The following is a 20,233-nucleotide window of genomic DNA, read 5'->3' as shown; positions in this document are numbered from 1 at the left end:
TACCAACTTCAGCATCCTATATCAACAAGATACATTCTATAGGTTCCTGTGGCCAAGTCTTTAAAACTTCATCCATGTCTGAGTTCAGAACTTAAAATTGAATAAGCAACTTACAGCACAGAGAAAATTATTGAGGAAATATAAAGAAATAGGGCACAGTTTGGAGTTACTATCATATATGATGGTCAGTTTGACATTAAAAATAGAAGCTTAATCAATATTTTAATTAACCATCTCTACGGCGTTATTTTTCTAAGTCTGTGAAAGAAAAGAACCAGGTAAATAATGCAGGTAACTTTTTTGGATTTATTGATGGAGTTATAGAATAGATTGGAGAGCATTAAATGATGTAAGTTGTTCATGTCAATGCTAGTAATTATAGGGAAGCAAGAAATAAGTCAATGGAAAAAAATAAGTTTTGGCGTTAATGAGAAAGTTTATAAAAAAAGAACTCTTATGACCCTCAATAACTAGATTTGTTACGTTGTTACTTGTTGCGGCATATTTTACTCTACAAATTATCTTAGAAGCAAGATAATCTTTGGAGGATGGCTTAACATCCGCACAATGGTTAAATTATGTTTGGCTAATTGGCTAATAAATCGGACGGAAAGAAAGATAGAAAAATTATTTTGAGTGATAGGTATTGATTAAGTGTGATTTATAACAACGACTAAGCTCTTGGTTTATTTTTTGAGAATGGTTGATACGATGAAAAAGTATGATATGGGGTTTAATTTATAATAATGTGATGGGTGAGGCAAATGAATTGCTAGCACAAATCATAAGAGGAAAGGAATCTAGCTACAAGAAAAATTGAGAAAGAATTGATGCAATTGATGAGAAGCTAGAGCTTTAACTTCATTAAACTTTTGCATGTCATATGATATTATATTGATCCTCAATATCAATATGCCGAGAATAAGTCAACCAATCCAGAGATTAACTTTGATTTTTACCATCGTATGGATGGATTGATAGATGGCTCAACTGAGAGGGCAAAGTTGGTCTTGAACATGAAGCATTCGGAAATAAGGAAAGATTTTTTTGGATTACAAGTAGTCAAAGATACAATAGTGAAATGTTCTCCGTGTGAATTTTAACATTTATTGGATAAGTTAAACCAATTTTGAATTACGTAATAATTGTGTTTTTTTTTTAAATTAGTTTGATAGTGGATTCAATTTAGAGATGAAACTATAGAACTATAATGATTTGTTACCATAGCATTGGATATTAAATGCTCGTCATCAGGGTGTGATCAAAATTGAAGTATGTATAACTAAGCTCATACTAAAAAGAGAAATCGTTTGACTACCATAAATATGAATCAATGGTTTACATTATGTACAACAAGAGATTAAAAAATAATTTTTTAAAGAAGAAAGCTTAGAGGATGACCGAGATCTATTATTTTATAATGATGTGTCGTCAAATGTAGAATGGTTTATGGAGGATGACAATGAAGCTACAACATCAAAATTACAAAAGAAAGATTGCAAATGTTAACTTCTTAGGAGGATGACAATGAAGCTACAACATCAAAATTACAAAAGAAAGATTGCAATGTTAACTTCTTAGGAGGAAAGAGTACGACCAACAAGCCCATCATAAGTAAATAAAATATTAACAAAAAATTTATATAATTAAAATTGTAACCATCAACGTAATCATTATATTAAATTTTAATTAATATTTTTACTGATTAGGGAAGAGGAAGATGGTTGTAACCGAAGATGAGGAAGAAGAATAGGAGGATGTTAACACAACTGAGGGTGAGAGAGAAGAAGGAATTCATTATAATGATCCTTCTAATGAGGATCCCTGAATAATGACAGTGGTGCAAACATTTGAATGCCTTATTGTGAATTAAAATACTTGTTAATGTTGAATACGATGTGGGAGAGATTAATTGTGATGAATTTGTTTTGACTTGTTATGAAATTATAACCTAAATTTGATGTTAGTATGATACTTCTTCATATGTTTTATTAGTTTAATATTTTCATTCTAAGATTATACCTCGTCTCAATGATAAAAAAATTCAATATCCAAATGCATAATTTCAAACATTGGTTACAGCAATTTGAAGATAATGGAAAAAATCTTAAGCTAATGCCTATTTCCCAAAAAAAAAAATACTGATATTTAGTATAAACTATAGAACAAAACAGCAACAACTCATCCCTAAACAAACCTTACAAAATGATAGAACAGTTCTCAAATTGCTTCTTTTAAGTTCTATAAATTAAAAAAGTTTTCAAGAACTTACTTCCATTAGTCTAAAAACATTTAGATAACACCGCATCCTTAAAGTGGGGACTGCTAAAGAGGAATGGAACCATAAAACACTTTCTCGGCTGGGCCAGTCATGTAAACGTGGTTGTCCTCCTCCCTCCATTCAATCTCCAAAGGACCACCAGGCAAATCAACAGTGCAGATCTAAGTCAGAAAATCATAGGCTCGGTTAAATAAGAAGCAATGCAAACGGGGCCACCATAAATTAATTAATTAATTAAGCAAATGAGACCATCTAATACCAAACATACCCTCTCAGCATGCCCCTCAAGAACTGCTGCAACTACAACTGCACAAGCTCCAGTTCCACAAGCTAGTGTTGCTCCTACAGTGGGTACATATACGGCAAAGTTGGCAAATATAACCTTAGGGCTTTATTAAAGTCAGTCTTCAGCTCATTTGGTTGCTTGCGAAGAAAAAACAAGTTTTAAAGAAATAGATAAAATTTGTGTAGTTTGAAATTATTGTTGGTCACTAAATATTTCCAACAAAGTGATTCAGTAAACAATTCCACCGTTTTCAAAAAAATTATATCTAACTTCAATAAAATGAGCTCTTGACAAAAAGTTGGTCGTGATAAAGAAAATGCTAAGATTCGAGATATAAACTGATTCACAATCCAAAACAACAAAACCCAGAAAATGAGGAAAAATCAACATAAAATGAAATTCCTCACAAAATGTCGATGTTGATTCTAAGAGAGCTAGTATGCAAGCTAATAGTTTTTTTTTTTTTTTTTTTTTTTTTTTTTGTATGCTATTAAATTAAAATCTTACCAGCGCCACGTTCCCATACTCTCATCTTTAGGTGTGAACGAGAGAAGACTTGCACAAATTCTGCAAAGCAAACAAATAGTTTAGACAAAAATATAACAAGCCACGTTTCCCAAGCATGCAAACAATCGAGTAAGCCATTAAAGAGTTCTTGAGAGCAAAAAAAACAAATAGTTTGCACAAAGATGAAGAGATTGAGAAAAAAATTCTAACGATACACTATTTGAGAAAAAAACAAATAGCATGCACACAATCGAGTAGGAAACTATAGAGGAATCAGATATGGATAAAAATCTTTTCATGTTTTGACAAGGAGAGTAGAGATAAATAAAAAATCTAAAGATGCAAACAAAGAAGCAAGCAAAGAAAAAAAAATGAAACATCAAGTGCTCTCTGAGTTTAATTTAGCAAAACGAGATATAAACATTTTAGATCAGTCCAATGTTACAAAACTACCTACCATAGTCCTCGTAATAATGGAAGCCAATCATGAATGCTATTGGCATGATCGTTAAAGGCATCATTTAAATGCTTACATGATATTGAACAAATGTAACGTTGTGAAATGACTAAAGGGCATTAAACTTTCCCTTCATAACATCACATGCCACTACTAGCTTTATTAAAAGCAAATTCTCCTATAGTATCACGTACAAGGCCTCACTACAGCTTCCTCAAACGACAAAACTGAAATGGCAACTATCGAACTTTACTCATCCATTGAAATAGCATGTAACAAATCACAAAACCAGTAATTGTGTAGAATATATGAATCCAGCCTAGCAGACTTTAGCTCTGCAGCTCAGGAAAGCAATATCTATCTAGCGGTTAGCTAGATAAAACAGCTTTTTAAGTACAAGTTGCACCACTCAATGCAACCCAGTGTTACATGGTCCAATCGAAATTCAATTCTATGATGAATAAAATAACACTTGACCATGAATTGGTGACTGTCCTTGATGGCATATTCTTCCTGGTCTCCGCCAACACACTATGCAGAAATCCACATGGATAATAGCCCAATTGACTTGATTTTGCTGCCTCGGTAAGCTCCATCGCAAGAAGCTCGAGGACTCCCCCAAACCTCGAATTTCATTTCATGAAACATTGGCGAAAAAGTACTCTGTATCAATGCAAGTACAAGTCAAACAACATTGCTTAAACAAAAGGTTAAATGGTGACTTTTTATCCTGATGATGAAATTAAAGCAATGCCTTTCCAACTCAAAATATACATTAGTTGGAAAATTTTCTTATGTTGACCGTTAATGGAGGATTTTTTATAATAATTTAAGTTTGATAGGTTTGTCTGAAGTAGGACTTGTAAACAAAAAAAAATACTATTAGACTTCATGGAAATAATTACTCTAAGACTTTTTCTAGATGATCCTTTTGCATCAAGGTCTTTTAATAATTCCATTGAAAAAGACCCCCTTTCTTGATATTACTTGGGAATCTCTAGTCATTCCTAATTGGATCTCATTCCCTAATATACGTGTTCATTTCATGAATGCTAACTAGCTTACTCTTTGGCTTCTATTTACGATCATCCTCTTAAAATTGATTTTGCTACTGTCAGCCTATCAAGACCTTTTTTTGAAAGTGTTAATTGAAATTATATTTTTTGATAAACTTGGTTGGAAAATCTGGTTGGGATCAAAAAATATAGTTATCTTTAAAAGAATAGAGTTTGAGAACCTACTTGCATTTTTCAATGATTAGGGACTACATGGACATTCTCCCTATGAATGTTTTAGCTTTCATCCTAATGTGAGTAAAATCAGGGGACAAAATCAAGAAACCCATACGGCCATACCATAGTTGTTACTGAAATGGCCATCAATAAGATCAATGAAATAATCTCCAATGATGGTCCTGTGGACTATAATAACGACTTGTTATATCTCCCCAACAACACAAAAGTTCATATCACTGATATACAAGTGAACTATGCTCTATTTGAGTTTGACGCCATCTTGAATAAAGAAGTTCAAGATGATCAGATAACTAACTCTCTAATCTATGGTACATTAAATAATGAGATTTTAGAGACTTCCAGGGGCATTTCCAAAACTTGGAGATTTTTAGATAATATTTATCCCCTCCTAAAGACAATAAGATTGATTCGGATCATAATGAGATGATTGTAGTCAAGCATGGAATAAGATAACAGTTTTTCTCTATGTTTAGGTCATAGCCTAGAAACTAGAATCAAAAGAATGGAAATATAAAATGATAAAAGACTGGGCCTTAGTCTAGGCTTAGTAGGTTAAACAAGATCTTGAAAGTGTGCATAAAAAAATTAGCAGAAAGGAGACAATTGAAACAAATGGGAAGTAAAACAGCAGTGGCAAAGTGACTAAAATTATTACTAAACCATGATAATGATAATAGTTAAGACAACTGATATGTGAACTATAGAGATTAAAAAAATATTTAGATCCAAAAAAGCAATATACTGACCTGTGTTAGTACGAGAAGGAAACATTTCATGGTGCTCAAACTTTGGGCCAACCTCTTCCAACTTAATGTCTTCAACCTGCAAAGGCTGTTCAAGTCCGGTATTAAAAATTTAGGAATTAAAAATTGAAGTCCTCTCCTAATTCATCACTACAAGATATTCTATATAATATTAGGATGCGTGCTATCAATGTGTTAATTTTCATTTCCAATATGTGAATAAGAGCATGCTTTACATCTTCAATCCAGTCAGTATGTATAACGTGGACTAGATGGAAATAAATCTAGATTCAGAGTGATTACCATTAATCAGGACAAATAAATCTAGATTTTTAAGTGGAAATAAGAATTTTGACATGCTCTCTTCTGCATCTTGGAACCGGATGACCAAATAATATTTTAAGATAACAAACGCCACCAACTCTAATTCCCCTGGCCCTCTACAGAGTCAAAGTAAAGAAAGAAAAATGAAAAGTCAATCTTGGAAGTTACAAGCATCCCTGAGGCCTCATGTTGTTCGGCAGCAAAGTGGTGGTCTGACAAGTTGAATCAAAACATGAAATCTAAACCAGAATTTTCCTATGAGCTAGAGCCAATAGCATAATGCCACAATGCAATGCAACAAAATTATGTGACATGCGAGCTTTGTTGTGAGCTGGCACTTCACTAGCAAGCAATGTGCAAGGATGGTGCATCAAATAGCTTAGCTCCTAAGGCGAGTTTTTAATAACACTAGCATACTCATTGGTCCTTGGCTCACATGCTTCAATTCTATATGAACAAAATATAGTTACCAAGACAATCCTCTGCTCCATCAAGTACTTCAAACTCTGTTGGTCTATCCTAATGATGACATGTCGACCCAACAAGCAAGGCCGCCATTTCGGAATAGCTAATACAATGGCCATCAATTCCCTCTCATAAACTGACTTCAACCGATCTCTGGTTGTCAACACCTGGTTGAAGTAGGCTATGGGTCTATAATTTTGCATGAGCACAGCTTCCAATCCATATCCTGACATATCAAACTCTACTACGAACATCTAGCTAAAATTGGTTAGGCCCAGGACTAGACCTTGATCATGGTTGTCTTCAATCTCTCAAAGGCCTGAGTAGCTGCCTCTCCCCACAAGAAGTTGTCCTTCAGCTGCTCTATCAGAGGCCAAGCTATGATGTTGTATCCCCTCACGAATCTCTTGTAGTATCCCGTCAATCCTAGAAAGCTCCTCAACTCCCTCAGATTCCTAGGTAGAGGTCATTTCAGCATTGCCTCAATCTTGGCCTAATCAGCTGCTACCCCTTCTTGGGATACCACGTACTCCAAGTACTTCACACTAGCCTGTGCAAAACAACCTTTCTTCATATTGGTCATCAACGGATGCTCCTGCAACACTTTTAAGACCGCCTTTACATGCTCCTCAGTGGACTTCTTGTACACCAGAATGTCATCAATGAAAACCAAAACAAACTTCCTGAGGTAAGGTCAGAACACCCTTTTCATGAGGGATTGAAAGGTAGCAAGGGCGTTGGTGAGGCCAAACAACATCACCAAGAACTCATAGTATCCCTCGTGTGTCATAAAAGCTGTCTTCGGAACATCCTCTTATCTCATCTGGATCTGATATTCTGATGGTACCCGAACTTCAAGTCCATCTTTATGAATATTGCCACTCCACAAAGCTCATCTAACAAGTCGTCTATTACTGGAATAGGAAACTTGCCTGGCACAATCTCCTTATTCAGGGCCCAATAGTCCACACAAAATCTCTAACTTCCGTCCTTCTTCTTGACCAATAGAAAATTGCTAGAAAAGGGGCTCACGCACAGCCTAATGATCCCTACCTCCAACATCTCCGGGATCAGCTTCTCAATCTCATCCTTTTGGATCTAGGTGCAGCGGTAAGGCCTGACACTAATCGGTGATATCCTCTCCCTCAGCATAATGATGTGCTCATGTCCCCTCTGTGGTGGCAATCCCTAAGGTGACTAAAAAATTTCACTGAATTGTTGTATAACTAGTTGTACTAAAAGAGTGATGTCCCCCTTTCCTCCTCTCTAATTCCCTCCAAACTTTGTAGCTCTACCAAAAATCATCCTCCCACCTCCTGTATAGACCTTACCATGGTTTTTAGAGGTATCATGGCTTTGGAGAGTCCTGCATCTCCATTAATCATCATTCTTCTCCCTTCCACCATCAGCTCCATTGTCAACATCCCCCAATTCACTTTGGTATCCCCAAAGTTCTGCAGCCATCTCATGCTAGGATGACATCAGTGCTCCCTAACTCCAATGAAAGAAAATTATCCCTCACCTGGATCCCTTATATAGTCAGGGCCACTCCTCTACATACCCATCTACCTGTCTCCATCTTCTCAGTCCCCAACATCACCCCATAGTACCCTATGTCCACCAGTTTCATCCTCAATTGGTCTACAACCTGATTGGAGATGAAATTGTGGGTAGCCCCACTATCTATCAACACCACAACCTCCTTATTTCTCTTCTTACATTCATAATGAGAATTGAAGTGAATCTCACCACTGAGTTCAATGAGACCTCTGCCATACTTAAATGCAACTCTTCCTCCTCCACTGATGCCTTACTCCCACCTCCCTTCTTAGCTTCCTCGTCATCGCAGATAGTGAGAACCTGAAGAGTTCGTTCCTTACACCTATGCCCCCGACATGTACTTCTCATCACATCTAAAATATAACCCCGTTGCTCATTTATCATGCACCTCTACTTTTGTGAGTCGCTTGAAATTGCCCCCTGAACGAACTCCACCGCTCTTCTCACTAGGAGCTTCTCTTTGAAAGGATATTGTTTGGGTTCTGGGTGTTAGAGTAGTAGAGATACTCTAGTAGGCCCCTCCCATGATGTTGCTTCTGCTGGCATTTTCCCTCCTATATTTTTCCTCCACCCTCTGAGCAAGCTTCATCATCTCTCTCAGCCCTCTAGGCCTCAATACTCTGATCTCTGCCCGTATGTCCTCCCTAAGCCCCTTCATGAAATTCTCCTCCAATCCTTCCTCAAAGATTCCCCTTAGTCTCCCCGACAACAGCTTAAACTTCTCCTGGTACTCCATAATTGTCCCCTCCTAAGTTAAGGCATAAACTGCTCGTTAAGGTCTCCTTCCCAAATGGCTCGGAAATGTTCCAACAAGCACTCCTTACATTCTTACCATGAGTAGATCGGATACTTAGCCTCCCTCCATTGGAACCATATATGGGTGTCAATGTTTGACCCAACCGGAAACCCGACCAGGACCCAACCCGAAAAATTCTGTGTTTAGATCAACCCCTTTGCAAGACAGGTCGGGTTCGGGTTTCATTTTTCGACCCGTTTATAAGACCGGGTCACGTTCGGGTTGACCCGAAAACCCGAAATAAACCTAGGTTGAACCGAAAAACGAGCTTACCACGTCCACAGCAAGGCTCACCTCGATTCAAAGCTTGTGAAGGGGAAATTGTCGTCTGCGATCGTGGAAGCAGCCCGCGAGTTGCGAAGGGCCTTGTATTGAAAAATGTTGGCGACATCAGAATGATCCTTGTGATTCTCGAATGACATCTCCAATGGCAAAGGATTTTACAGCGAGGCCCACGTTCTGCCCGCTTTTGCCATCGGCTCAGACGAAGGTGACTCCGTGAAATCCTACATTATCGTGAACCCTAACTCTACTGCAATGCTCGCTTTCCGTGGAACCATTATCAGAGTGAAGCCCTCCCCTTCGACGCTCCCTTCTCCGGTCGCGAACCTAAGTACCTAACGATTTGACGCTAGAGGTCCTCAAGCCAAGCCTTATCGCTCTGAAGAGTTAACATCCTCGCCACTTGGACCAACGTTGTTGGCCCCACTGGACTAGACTCTGATCACTGGAAAACCGAGTTTAACATTCTTTCCGAGAATTCCATAGCATACCCTCACATCAACGAGCCATGTCCGAAACGAGGTGTTCCTGGTTCGCGGGTCAGGTCAACTTGGTAACCAATGCGGGTCAGGTCTTGGTATGAATTTTTGACCTGTTTACAAAACCGGAACGATTTCGAGTCAACACGTTTGGACCCGGGTCAATTTTGAGTTTGACCCAAACCTAACCCGAAAACCTATTTTGACACCCCTAGAACCAGGCTAGAGCTTTCCCTTCCAAACATAGACCCTCCGCCATGAGCTTTTCCCCTTCAGTAGCCCATTAATAGCAAAGTATCATCCACCTGTTACACCCAACCTTGAGCATCCTCCCCTTCAAAAACTGACATCTTTAGCTTGCTCGATCCCGCATCCATACCCCAATGGTTTCTTCCCCCGTTGGTTCCTCCCATGTAGTGGTGATGTGATTCCTTTCCTTCCTTGGTTGAGTTGGACCCCATGGCTCCCTCCAACCATGCACTTCTTCATTCCACCTCTCCCCATGCCCGGATACTCTCCCAAAAAGTTCGACCTCCCTCCTTACTATACTACCTTCGGAGTACCCCGATCCACCCACCAACGGAGCCCCACCTGGCGGTCTTTGATAGAAAACACTCTCCACTTCATCAATATCCTCCTTAAGCTCCTTTCCTCTTGATTTCACCCTAGGAATCTCTAGTGATGCTTTCGAATGTATCTAAAGCATATTTTTCATCATATCTTTAAAGTTTCCAAAGCAGTTCTTCATGGTTGAAAGTCTTCCCTCCACTCTGAAATATTTTTCCTCTACTCCGTCCTTGAGTTGTTCAATCTCGCCTTCCAATGCCTCCATTTTCTTCGCTGTCATTAATTAGATTTAGGCTCAAATCGCAAAAACAGATAAGATAACTTGTTTTTCCACCCAAGAAAAAGCTCTGATACAAATTTGTTAGGAAAAAAGTGCAGGAATCAAAGAGATATTGGCTGAAATTTGAAATTTCAATAAGGTTCAAGCAGAATTTAAGATAAATCCCATGGAAAAACACTAGGGAAACTTGATAATTGATGAAAAGTGCAATAAAACAAACAAGATACAATGGATCTTCAATTCAAGAGGAAAATCCGGCTCTCTCAATCCCTAGACGGCAGCTAGAGCCCAAACAAACCTAAGAGAAAACTCAAAATCAGCAATGTCATTGTGAATGGGAGCCTTAGTCTTCACCATGGTGCCGCTACTTAGTTCTCCGTTTTCATGGTGAGGAGAAGTTGTCGTCGGTCTTCCCCACACTCCGGCGGGGGTAGTGGTGGTAAGAAGGCTTCAAAGTATGGCTACTTTTGGAAAGTTTTGGAAGGAAAGGATTCAGATGTCTGTTATCAGGTCATGAAGGATGAGCGGCTGCATCAGTTTCTTCAGAAGTTCACGAGCAGCTGCTTGGAGATCACGACCTGGCCTGCTCTATTGGGTCTGATTTCATTGGGGACATCGTGTCGTTGGTTGCTGCTCCAATGGATTACGATCTGGAACAGTTTCCTTCATCCCCTCGTCAAGCCCGTTAATCATCCACGTGCATTCTAAAGTTTGACTGCCTTCTGCAAGTCAGTAGTCCTGAATCGGACCATCTTCATGTATCTCTTGGTAAGGAGTTGAATGTTGTTGTGGATGTTTTGGAAGATAGTTTGGCTGGTTTTTCTTCCTGCAGGTGTGTAGAAAATCCTATTGCCTCATCTTAAGAGCCCATGGCTTCAGGATGCCCATCAGATGTTTGTGAAAATATTTTTAAGAAAATTCCACTTAGCTTGGGGGCTGTTGGTGCAGAATTTCAGCCTCTATCTTCCAAACAACACTCCCCAAAGCAGTCTCGTGTGTTTGGTGATCGAAACCTGGGCCATTCTGGTTGGAGGAAGCCTTCTTATACGCCTTTAGACAAGATTCTCAAAGAGGAGGTGCTTGAGGAGGATGGCATTTGCATGAGCCTTAACATTGACAAAGTTCAAGAAAATAATTCTAAATTAAAATGTGCTCTAGTTGGGAGACTTCTTGGCAAGCAGATTTCCTTTGCTTGGCTTCATGGTGAACTTTCAAGGAGATGGTCACATGTTGGGGAGTTCCAATTGATCACCATTGCTCTAAATTGCTTTATTTGCATTTTTCAAAGCCTTGACGCTCATGATATCATCCTCAGGGGCGGTCCTTAGATTGTGGCTAGTAGCATTATTGGCCTCAATAGGTGGTCATGTTCCTTCTCTCTTGATAATATGAAGGGATTCGCCTGGCCAATTTGGGTCCGATTTCCACGGCTTCCTCTAATGTATTGGGATCCTTCCAATATTGCACATATGGCTGCTATGATTGGTGAACCTCTTTGGATGGATGAGCAGTCATCCTCTTGGGATCATATATCTTATGCTAGAGTATGTGTCTTGACACAAACTCAACCATTTAAAAGGCGTTTGAGGCGATAGCCTTGAGGCGCGCCTCGAGTTGAGGCGTTAATTGGGCGAAATAAGGCGTAAGCCTCGGTTGTTCGGACAAAACATACGCCAAGGTCTCAATGGCAAATTTTTTCAAAGAGTGGAGTATGAGAGTCTTTCACATTTATATTTCCATTGTGGTTTGATTGGACATAAAGTGGAATCTTGCCCTCGCAAGGATAAACTGCAGTCTGATAGCCACATTGACAGCACCCTTCCATCTACTATTATGGAAGTGTCAAATAATGTCACTCCTATGTCTACTCAGCAGCCATCTTATGATGTGGATCAATTCGAAAATTGGAGCGTTGTCACTAAAAGGAGAAAGCCCAAAAGGAAAGCCCAACTAGAGGTCATGGGCAGGATATGAGGTGCCCCATTCCACAGTTCGGTGTGTCCATCCCAAAGCTTTTATTGTCTTCACTGCTCAGAATTCTTAGCAGAGGGATATCTCCAACAAAATCCTGAATCTCTCAGAGCAAAAACCTAGTTTATCTCGTGGTCCCTTACAGAAAGAATTATTGCAGTTGGGGCCTATTACTAGTGCCCCAAGGCAGAGGAGAAAAGCAACTAAGGAGTCTTTGGTTACCTCAATTGATCATGGTTGAGGTCTTCTCTCTCCATGGGGGACCTCACATTGCCAATTGTGGGGTTTATTTTCTTTGCTTTTTCCCTTATTGTTGTATCTTGTTGGTTTTCTTTGTCCGGTTGTTTTCCCACCTTTTGTTTTTTGGTGTTGGGGAAGCATAGGTGTTTTTTGGTTTTGCCAGATTGTACTCTCTTGTAATTCCTTTTTTTGTCTTAATGAAATTTTAAAAAATTTGGCAAAAAAATACAATTATAATGATAATTACTAAACAGCCCCGCCCAAACTTAATGCCCCCCTAAACCACCCCCTCCTTTTAAGTTTTGAATTCAAATAATGGGCCCCTCAAGGGGGGCAGGCGACTTCTTGGTCCGCCTAGAGTAAACCATGGGCCGGCCAAGCACTTGGGCCGGCTAGACCGATCTAATAGTATCTCTTCAGTATTTTGATAATTTAATTATGCTATGAGAACTATCAAAATATTATAATGCCTCGTAATTTTTCTCTTAGTTTTAATGTTTAGAAATGTCATGAATAGTTAGATGTGCTCGTCCTTTGCACTTGAGCTTCAAAGTAGGAAAATACTTTCTCTTAGGATTGTGCTTTTCGCACTGACAACACCAAAAATGACAAATTCATCATTTACGAGGAAAAAAAATGGAGCATTATACACACTTATTAGAACATTTTGAACCAGAACGCATAAAAATAGACAAGCTATTAATTCAAATAACAGAGAGATAACAAAAAGGGTAGCAATAATCTCTTCCAATAACATTACCTCACCCTGTTTTGTGCTGAAAGTGACACAATGAGGATTCCCCATGCTGACGCATGTCACATTCCATCCTATGCCATCAACAAGAATTTCAGCCCTGACAACAGCCCCTTTATGGTTTGCTGGAAGCTTGGTAGGAACATCAGGTGCTAATAATATAGGTTGACCCATATCTACTTTAACCTACACAAGAATTGGCAAAGCTTTTGATCTTGCATGAAGCCATTGCTTGCGCATAAAACATAGTTTGTATGAAGTTATTTCTTGCATTGATAGTATATACTTTCTGAATCTCAGGTTGCTTTTCCAGTGACCTCATGCCAAGACGAAAAATGAAGAAAATTGTTTTAAGCATATTTAATGAAGTGAAAGCATATGCGTAACGTACTAGGGTAATGTGAGACATCGCTGAAACGCATTGCACCTTCCCAGGCTATTCATACAATAAGGATAAGAACCGTATAGCACCTTTAGTTAAGAATCAAAGCTTCCAGTACGCACATTTTTATCAGGCAATTTACTAAAATCATTTGTTTATATATCTCTTTATCACACGTGTGATTCATAGCATACATTACAATGATTGGAAAAATGAAGTATGGATTTGTTTTAAACCTCTTCTTTCTTGTTTTATTCATTTCTTTAAAATGGTAAAAATCTTTTCTTTTTGTTTTCATTGCACGGAAAAAAAATGGTAAGAAAGAATTAAAAATGATCTTTTTTTTATTAGATTTAAATGAGAAATTTGACTCTTAATAGGACGTAATGGAGAAAAAAAATCATGTAACAGACATGGTGGGATAATGGCTTGTTGCTGCTGTATCGAATTACCATTATATTTTTCTGAATCTTCTTTTCTCGTATTTTCAAACATTTGCTACAGTTTTCCTACCCATTTCTTTAAATGGTTATCTACTTATCTGTAATCTGTATTATGTAATTATGCTATTATATAATTTATATTATAGTTTATTAAATGCATTCTAATACTAGAACAACAACAACATCAAGCCTTTATCCCACTACGTGGGGTCGGCGACATGAATCCTTTTCCTCCATTGTGTCCTATTAAAAGTCATTCTAATGTTGGAAAAATTAAAGCATTTGTTCTAAACTTCATCTTTATTATTTTATTTTATTTCTAATAGATTGTAGTATTGTACAATATATCCTGATCTTCATTTTTCATTACATGGAATCATCATTGTCCTTGCTCTTCTGCATCATCTTCCAGTTTTGATATTATTTTTAACATTTTGATGCAAATTTTCTTGTCTACTTTCTTAATTTGTATTCTGTTTTATGTGATCGCTAAGGTTATGCTATCATGTAATACAATGTATTAATCATATTTACATTTATTTTATGCTCCTGTAAAAATGCTTACGTCTCTCTTCCTTATTTCTAAAAAAATCATAATATCAATATTTATCCATCAAGTATTATTTCAAACTGATTCTAAATTCTAATTCTTATATGCTGGCGTCCTCAATAATTGTTTTCAAAGTATGCAATATACAACTCCTTAATCTAGTGTTGAATACGTTTTTGTTGTTCCTCAATTGGCTATATGTATTATGTGTTTTGGCTGTTCGACTATAGTTTATAAAATACATTACAATATTAGAAAACGGATTTTGAACTTCATCTTTCTTATTTAATTTACTTTCTTATAGATTGTGCTATCTATCCTGATCTTCATTTTCCATTACATGGAATCACCAATATACTCGTTCTTCTGCATCTTCTAATAGTCTTGATATTTTTAAAATATTTTGATGCAATTTTTTCTTGCCCATCTTCTTAATTTGTAGTATCTATCATGTGATTGGTTATGATATACTATCATGGAATACTAAGGTTCAATGGTATTAAACATATTTGCAATTGCTTTATGCATCTGTACAGAATTGCTATACCTCTCTTCCATATTCCTAAAAATCAATTCAATTAAAATTCATCCATCAGTATAGTTCAAACTGATTATTAATTCTAGTTTTTATAATGTTAGCCTACTTAATATTTGTTTTCAAAGTATGTAATATATAACTCTGTTAATGCCAGTTGCCTAAGCTTTTCAAATAATATCTTTACAAATTGGTAAATTATGCTAAAAGGGTGGATAACAACTATCTCATTCTTACAACCCACGCCAACTCCCTACCAATCAACGCAAGATGCAATAGAGGAAAACATATGATTCCTCAACCTTTTATAACTCATAACTATCCAAAAAAATATTCATGTCACATTTCACCACATTCATCTATAAAACGGATGCATTCAAAATATTTCATTTATATCATATGTATATAATTATAGTGCAACTAACAACTCAAAAATATTTCAATAGCAAGCAACTCACATATCTCTACTCAGGATTCATCTCACAATGCTATACAACATAACATTAGTTTTAAATTGACCTGATTCTACTCGACTAAAATCTTATATTTCCCCTTTCCTGTAAAAACATCCAGAATAACAATCTAATGATTTTCATTAAAGTTGATATTTCAAGGTATAATTTAATTAAGGAAAATTTGTATTTTTACCTTATGAACATTAGGCATTATAATTCTTCCCTCCAGAATTTCATCCTAGGAATTCGCCTTATTCATACCTTTTTAAACAAGTGAGGGAACTGTTGTCTCATATTTGACTCTTTTTTCAATGTAGCACGTTTAACTGGTATTTGCTTCCATTTCACTTTCACGTAAGAAATTGTTCTACTTCTCTATTCACAAACATCAAACTCTAATATCTTTTTAGGCTCCTTCATACATGTCAAATTACTCTTGTAGCTCAATATCAAGTTACTCTCCCCCATTTTTGTCTTACCATTTTCATATCTTGCTCTAGAAGTCTAGTGCTTTCAACTAGTTCAACAAAATCTTTAATGCACAGAGGAATTAGAGGTTGTCTCAATGGATCTCTGAGGCCTTTCAAAAACCTATTACATTTCTCAGTATGAGTACTAATAAGTTGTGGAGTATATCTTGCTAAGGATGTAAACTCTGCCTCATATTGAATAACAATTTTGAATCCTTGAGTTAGATTTATAAAACTCCCCTGCATTGCTGTCTTAATGGTGGGACATATCAATTTCTAAAAACTTGTTCAAATTTTTCCCAATTAATTAGCTCCTCAAGTCTACTATCAATTTTTTCAAGTGTTTCACTCTACACCATCGTTTTGTCTCACCTTCCAACACAAAAATAGCTACAGATACTCGTCTTTCAATATGAAATTTTATCCCATTCAAGATCTTTTCAATTCTGATTACTCACTCTCTGCACCTCTGACATCTACTCCTTTTAATAAAGGTGATTTTAAACTCTGAAAGAGTTTTAAATGCTTTTCTAAATCTACGCTAATATGGGTAATTGCATCTGCACCTACATTGCTACTTGGAACTATAGGCGTGATTGGTATAACCACAGGTTCTACAAAAGACTGCACCTTTTCCATCGTTTATATCATCATTCTCAGCATTTGCATTTGCATCATAGTCCCTAACATCATACTTGAAGGATCAGGCACCGCGAACACAATATCTGCTCTGAGTGTACTGCACTCAGCTGGCATAATATTTTCAGGACATTCATGTGTTCTGCCATGTTGAGCTGACTGGCAATTTATCCCCTCAAGTACTCTTTCAGCCATTTTATCCGCTATTTATTGTACTACAAAATATGCATTTATACAACCATAAGCACATATTAACATTTTTAATTTTATATGCTAAATGCTAGGGTCCAGTGTTAGACTCACCACTAAGTTAAGAACACTAAGCACACCTATGCTTTGTAATAATCATATCATATTCAATTATCTTTTCCTTAAATATACTATATCCAATTTAGCTTATGTGGATAAATCCTAGAAATTTTAAACCTCGCTAAAATACCATTATATGTCACACCACACGCCGACTCCCAATCGACGCAGGATGCAACAGAGGAAAACATACAATTCGTTAACCTTCATAATGCATAACTATTCCTAAAAATATTCATATTGCAATTCACCACATTCATCTATAAAATAAAAGCAATTAAAATATTCTAATTATATCATATGTATATAATTACAAAGCAACTGACAATCCAAAAATATTTTCATAACAAACAATTCACATACCGCTTACTCATGACTCATCTCACACAACCATACAACAAAACATAAATTTTAAATTGAACTGCTTCTACTCGGCTTCAATCTTATCCTTCCCCTTTCTTGTAAAAACAGTCATAAAAAAATTGAGTTGATATTTCGGGTAAAATTTAATTAAGGAAATTTTGTATTTTTACTTTATGAATATTGGATATTACACTAATCAAGTGATTTTTGGCATTGACACAATGAAGGAAACTGAGGCCTTTATAACATGGATGTAAGATTTGCAGCAGAAACAAAACCAAACATAGGAAAAAAAAAAACACACACACACACAATGAAAAGAAGTACAGCTGTGCCACATTTATCTGGTAAAGCAGCAAGGGCTGTGTTGCATTTATTCAGCGCAAAAAATAAACAAAACAACACAATTAAGACAATGTGAAGATGTCAGGGTATTTCCCTTTTGCTTAAGCATACTAAAGCGAGCATTTAAACGTCGTGTTCAAAACTTTTTATGTTTTGCTTCTTGTCATATTTGTGCTTGTTTTAGAAATTTGAAAAATTAAAAACTATTAGGTATCTCGAGGAAAAAGGAATGAACCAATAGAATCAAGAAATAGCACTAATATCTTAGACATCAAATAATAATGAATGATCATTTACAGGTGAGTTTGAGAAATACCTTCCCATCATTTTGTATTTCAGGGATAATTAAACCAGCACCAGTGTGAATCCTAAATCTGCAAAATACAAAGAACAATATAGATATTGTCGAGTTTGAAATAGAAAAGCTGCAAAAATAGATAGTTCAAATTAAACACTGGATAACTACAAATCGAGCACTTCAACGTGGAGATAGATATGCGTAAATTGCCCTACTTAAAAGAATTTACATAAGTCCACCAGAAGTATAAGCAAGATTTACGTAGAATGCGCATAATACTCCAAACTAAACAAGATCTAACATCAATCTAAGTTTAACTTATAACTATTGGTGATAACTATCTGGAAATCTCAAATATGAGGACATTAGGGATTTGTCTCCAAAGGAATGTAAAGCAAGACGTACAATTTATCTCACATGTATGAATTACGAGAGGCAAAAATAGAAATCCAACTAGAAGGTCAGTACAGCACAAAGAGAGAGGATGAGACCAATAAAAACTTCATGTATCAAACTATCTACATGATTGATGCTAATCCACCCATTTCCACTACTTCCCTGCAACTTCTGCCAAATTTAGGAAATTTCTTTACCATATTGAAAGGATTCGCTCAGAAAACTGTTTATCTATGCCACTCATCTTGTCTTTTAAGAACAGAATCATAAAAGATATTCTAAGTGCTTATGAATAGACATCTGCATACAGAAATGAACGAATTTACGATTCAATGTAAATGCAGGCCAGAACATGCACTTTTATAGCCAAAAGAGATTTTCAATTTCATTCTAGGACTTATTGAGTCATGCGTAATGTTCTAGTTGTGTTAATATAATGTGATCATCATCATCATTAGCTTCATCTCAACAATTTTGCATCAGCTTTATGAATCCTCGATTTTTATTTGTTTCAATAGAGTGATAACTGAGGTGTTTAACTATGTTTTGAAAATCTTTTTTAACATTTTTTTCCATTTTATTTTAGATCTATACCTTTTCCATCCAAATCCTTTGATACAAAATTTATCTACCACTCTAAAGGATATATTTTCTATCCTTCATTGAATATGTCCAACATACCAACTTAATTTTTATCTTGTTTTCAATAAATGCTACTCCAAATCTCCCACCATCCATGTAATATAATCATTCCTCCATTTATCTTTCTTAGTTTGGCAACACATTCAGCTTATCATTCTTATTTTTAAAAATTGAAGTGATACTTGAAACTAGATGATTTTGATGACCTAATCACCCAACTACACTAACATCTATAGTTATGAAGAATGAGCAACATATTATATGAGATACTGCAAATCCCTCTAATAACTTTCTTCTTGTACCTCATTTGATCAATCTTTCACTCCAACATCTACAAATAACATTGTTGTGAGCTTAAAAATTCATGGTGATAAAGATAAATTAATATTTTAAGGTTGTATAAAGCTCCCACATACATATGGATAAGTTGAAGGCAGCAAACCAGAGATGAGATTTTTTTATACAAAAAACCTGAGAAGAGGAAAATTTAGAGGGCATGGCCCAGTTAAAATAATTTCAAAAGTGAGAGTTATGATTTACAAAGGGTTACCTTCCCAGTAATTAGAGCAAAAGTTAATACAATGTAACAGACTTAACCGTAGAGATATCCTTTTTGGTCATTGTAGTAGTCTTATGGTGTCAAAATTATTATCGAGCGATGAGTGTCATCAGATGACAGTTGATGAATAATCTTAGTAAGGCTAAAGACATTAAGTGATCAACTTTTAACATTCTACTAATATAAAAAGAGTTCTAGCGACTAATAACTCAAAGGTGAAATGTTTGTGTCCAAGGGATGTTAGACATCGGTTATTAGCAGCATTAGATTATGGTCAATAGAGAACATCAAAATTCGACCTATAGTGAATGACTGACTTGGTAATTCTCTAGATAAAGAGCTTTTGGACTACCAAGAAGACAAGCATCGAGCATCCGTGGTTGAAGGACGACATAAGTTGACCGTTACAAGTCTCAAGTGACAATTGACGAGAATATCAAATGTCGAGCGACAATGGTGGTCAAATTTATTGTTCTCCAGATAAGAGATGAGACTGGGCAATCCAAGAGATGGTGTAAAACATTGGAGGATGATAGAAGTCAAATGTTGGTCATTGGAAAACATCACACTATGGTAGCAAGGAATGTTAGGCATTGATG

General features: G+C 36.4%; 1 protein-coding gene across 1 annotated transcript; it reads right to left on the bottom strand.

Moving 5' to 3' along the window:
* Positions 1-2,093: 2,093 nt before the first annotated feature.
* LOC110095038 (diaminopimelate epimerase, chloroplastic) lies at positions 2,094-18,113 on the bottom strand (the record flags this gene model as incomplete). The annotated part of the gene is made up of 6 exons (XM_020820404.2): positions 2,094-2,442; positions 2,550-2,623; positions 3,075-3,134; positions 5,534-5,618; positions 13,255-13,434; positions 18,056-18,113. Coding segments are annotated over 6 exons (574 nt in total), but the record flags the coding sequence as incomplete, so codon positions are not given.
* Between the last annotated feature and the right edge of the window lie 2,120 nt (positions 18,114-20,233).

The sequence above is a fragment of the Dendrobium catenatum genome, unplaced genomic scaffold, assembly GCF_001605985.2.
Source record: "Dendrobium catenatum unplaced genomic scaffold, ASM160598v2 fragScaff_scaffold_1335, whole genome shotgun sequence".
In the NCBI taxonomy this organism is placed as follows: Eukaryota; Viridiplantae; Streptophyta; class Magnoliopsida; order Asparagales; family Orchidaceae; genus Dendrobium; species Dendrobium catenatum.
Note: the sequence above shows the minus strand (reverse complement) of the source record. Positions and strands in the feature narration are given on the sequence as shown.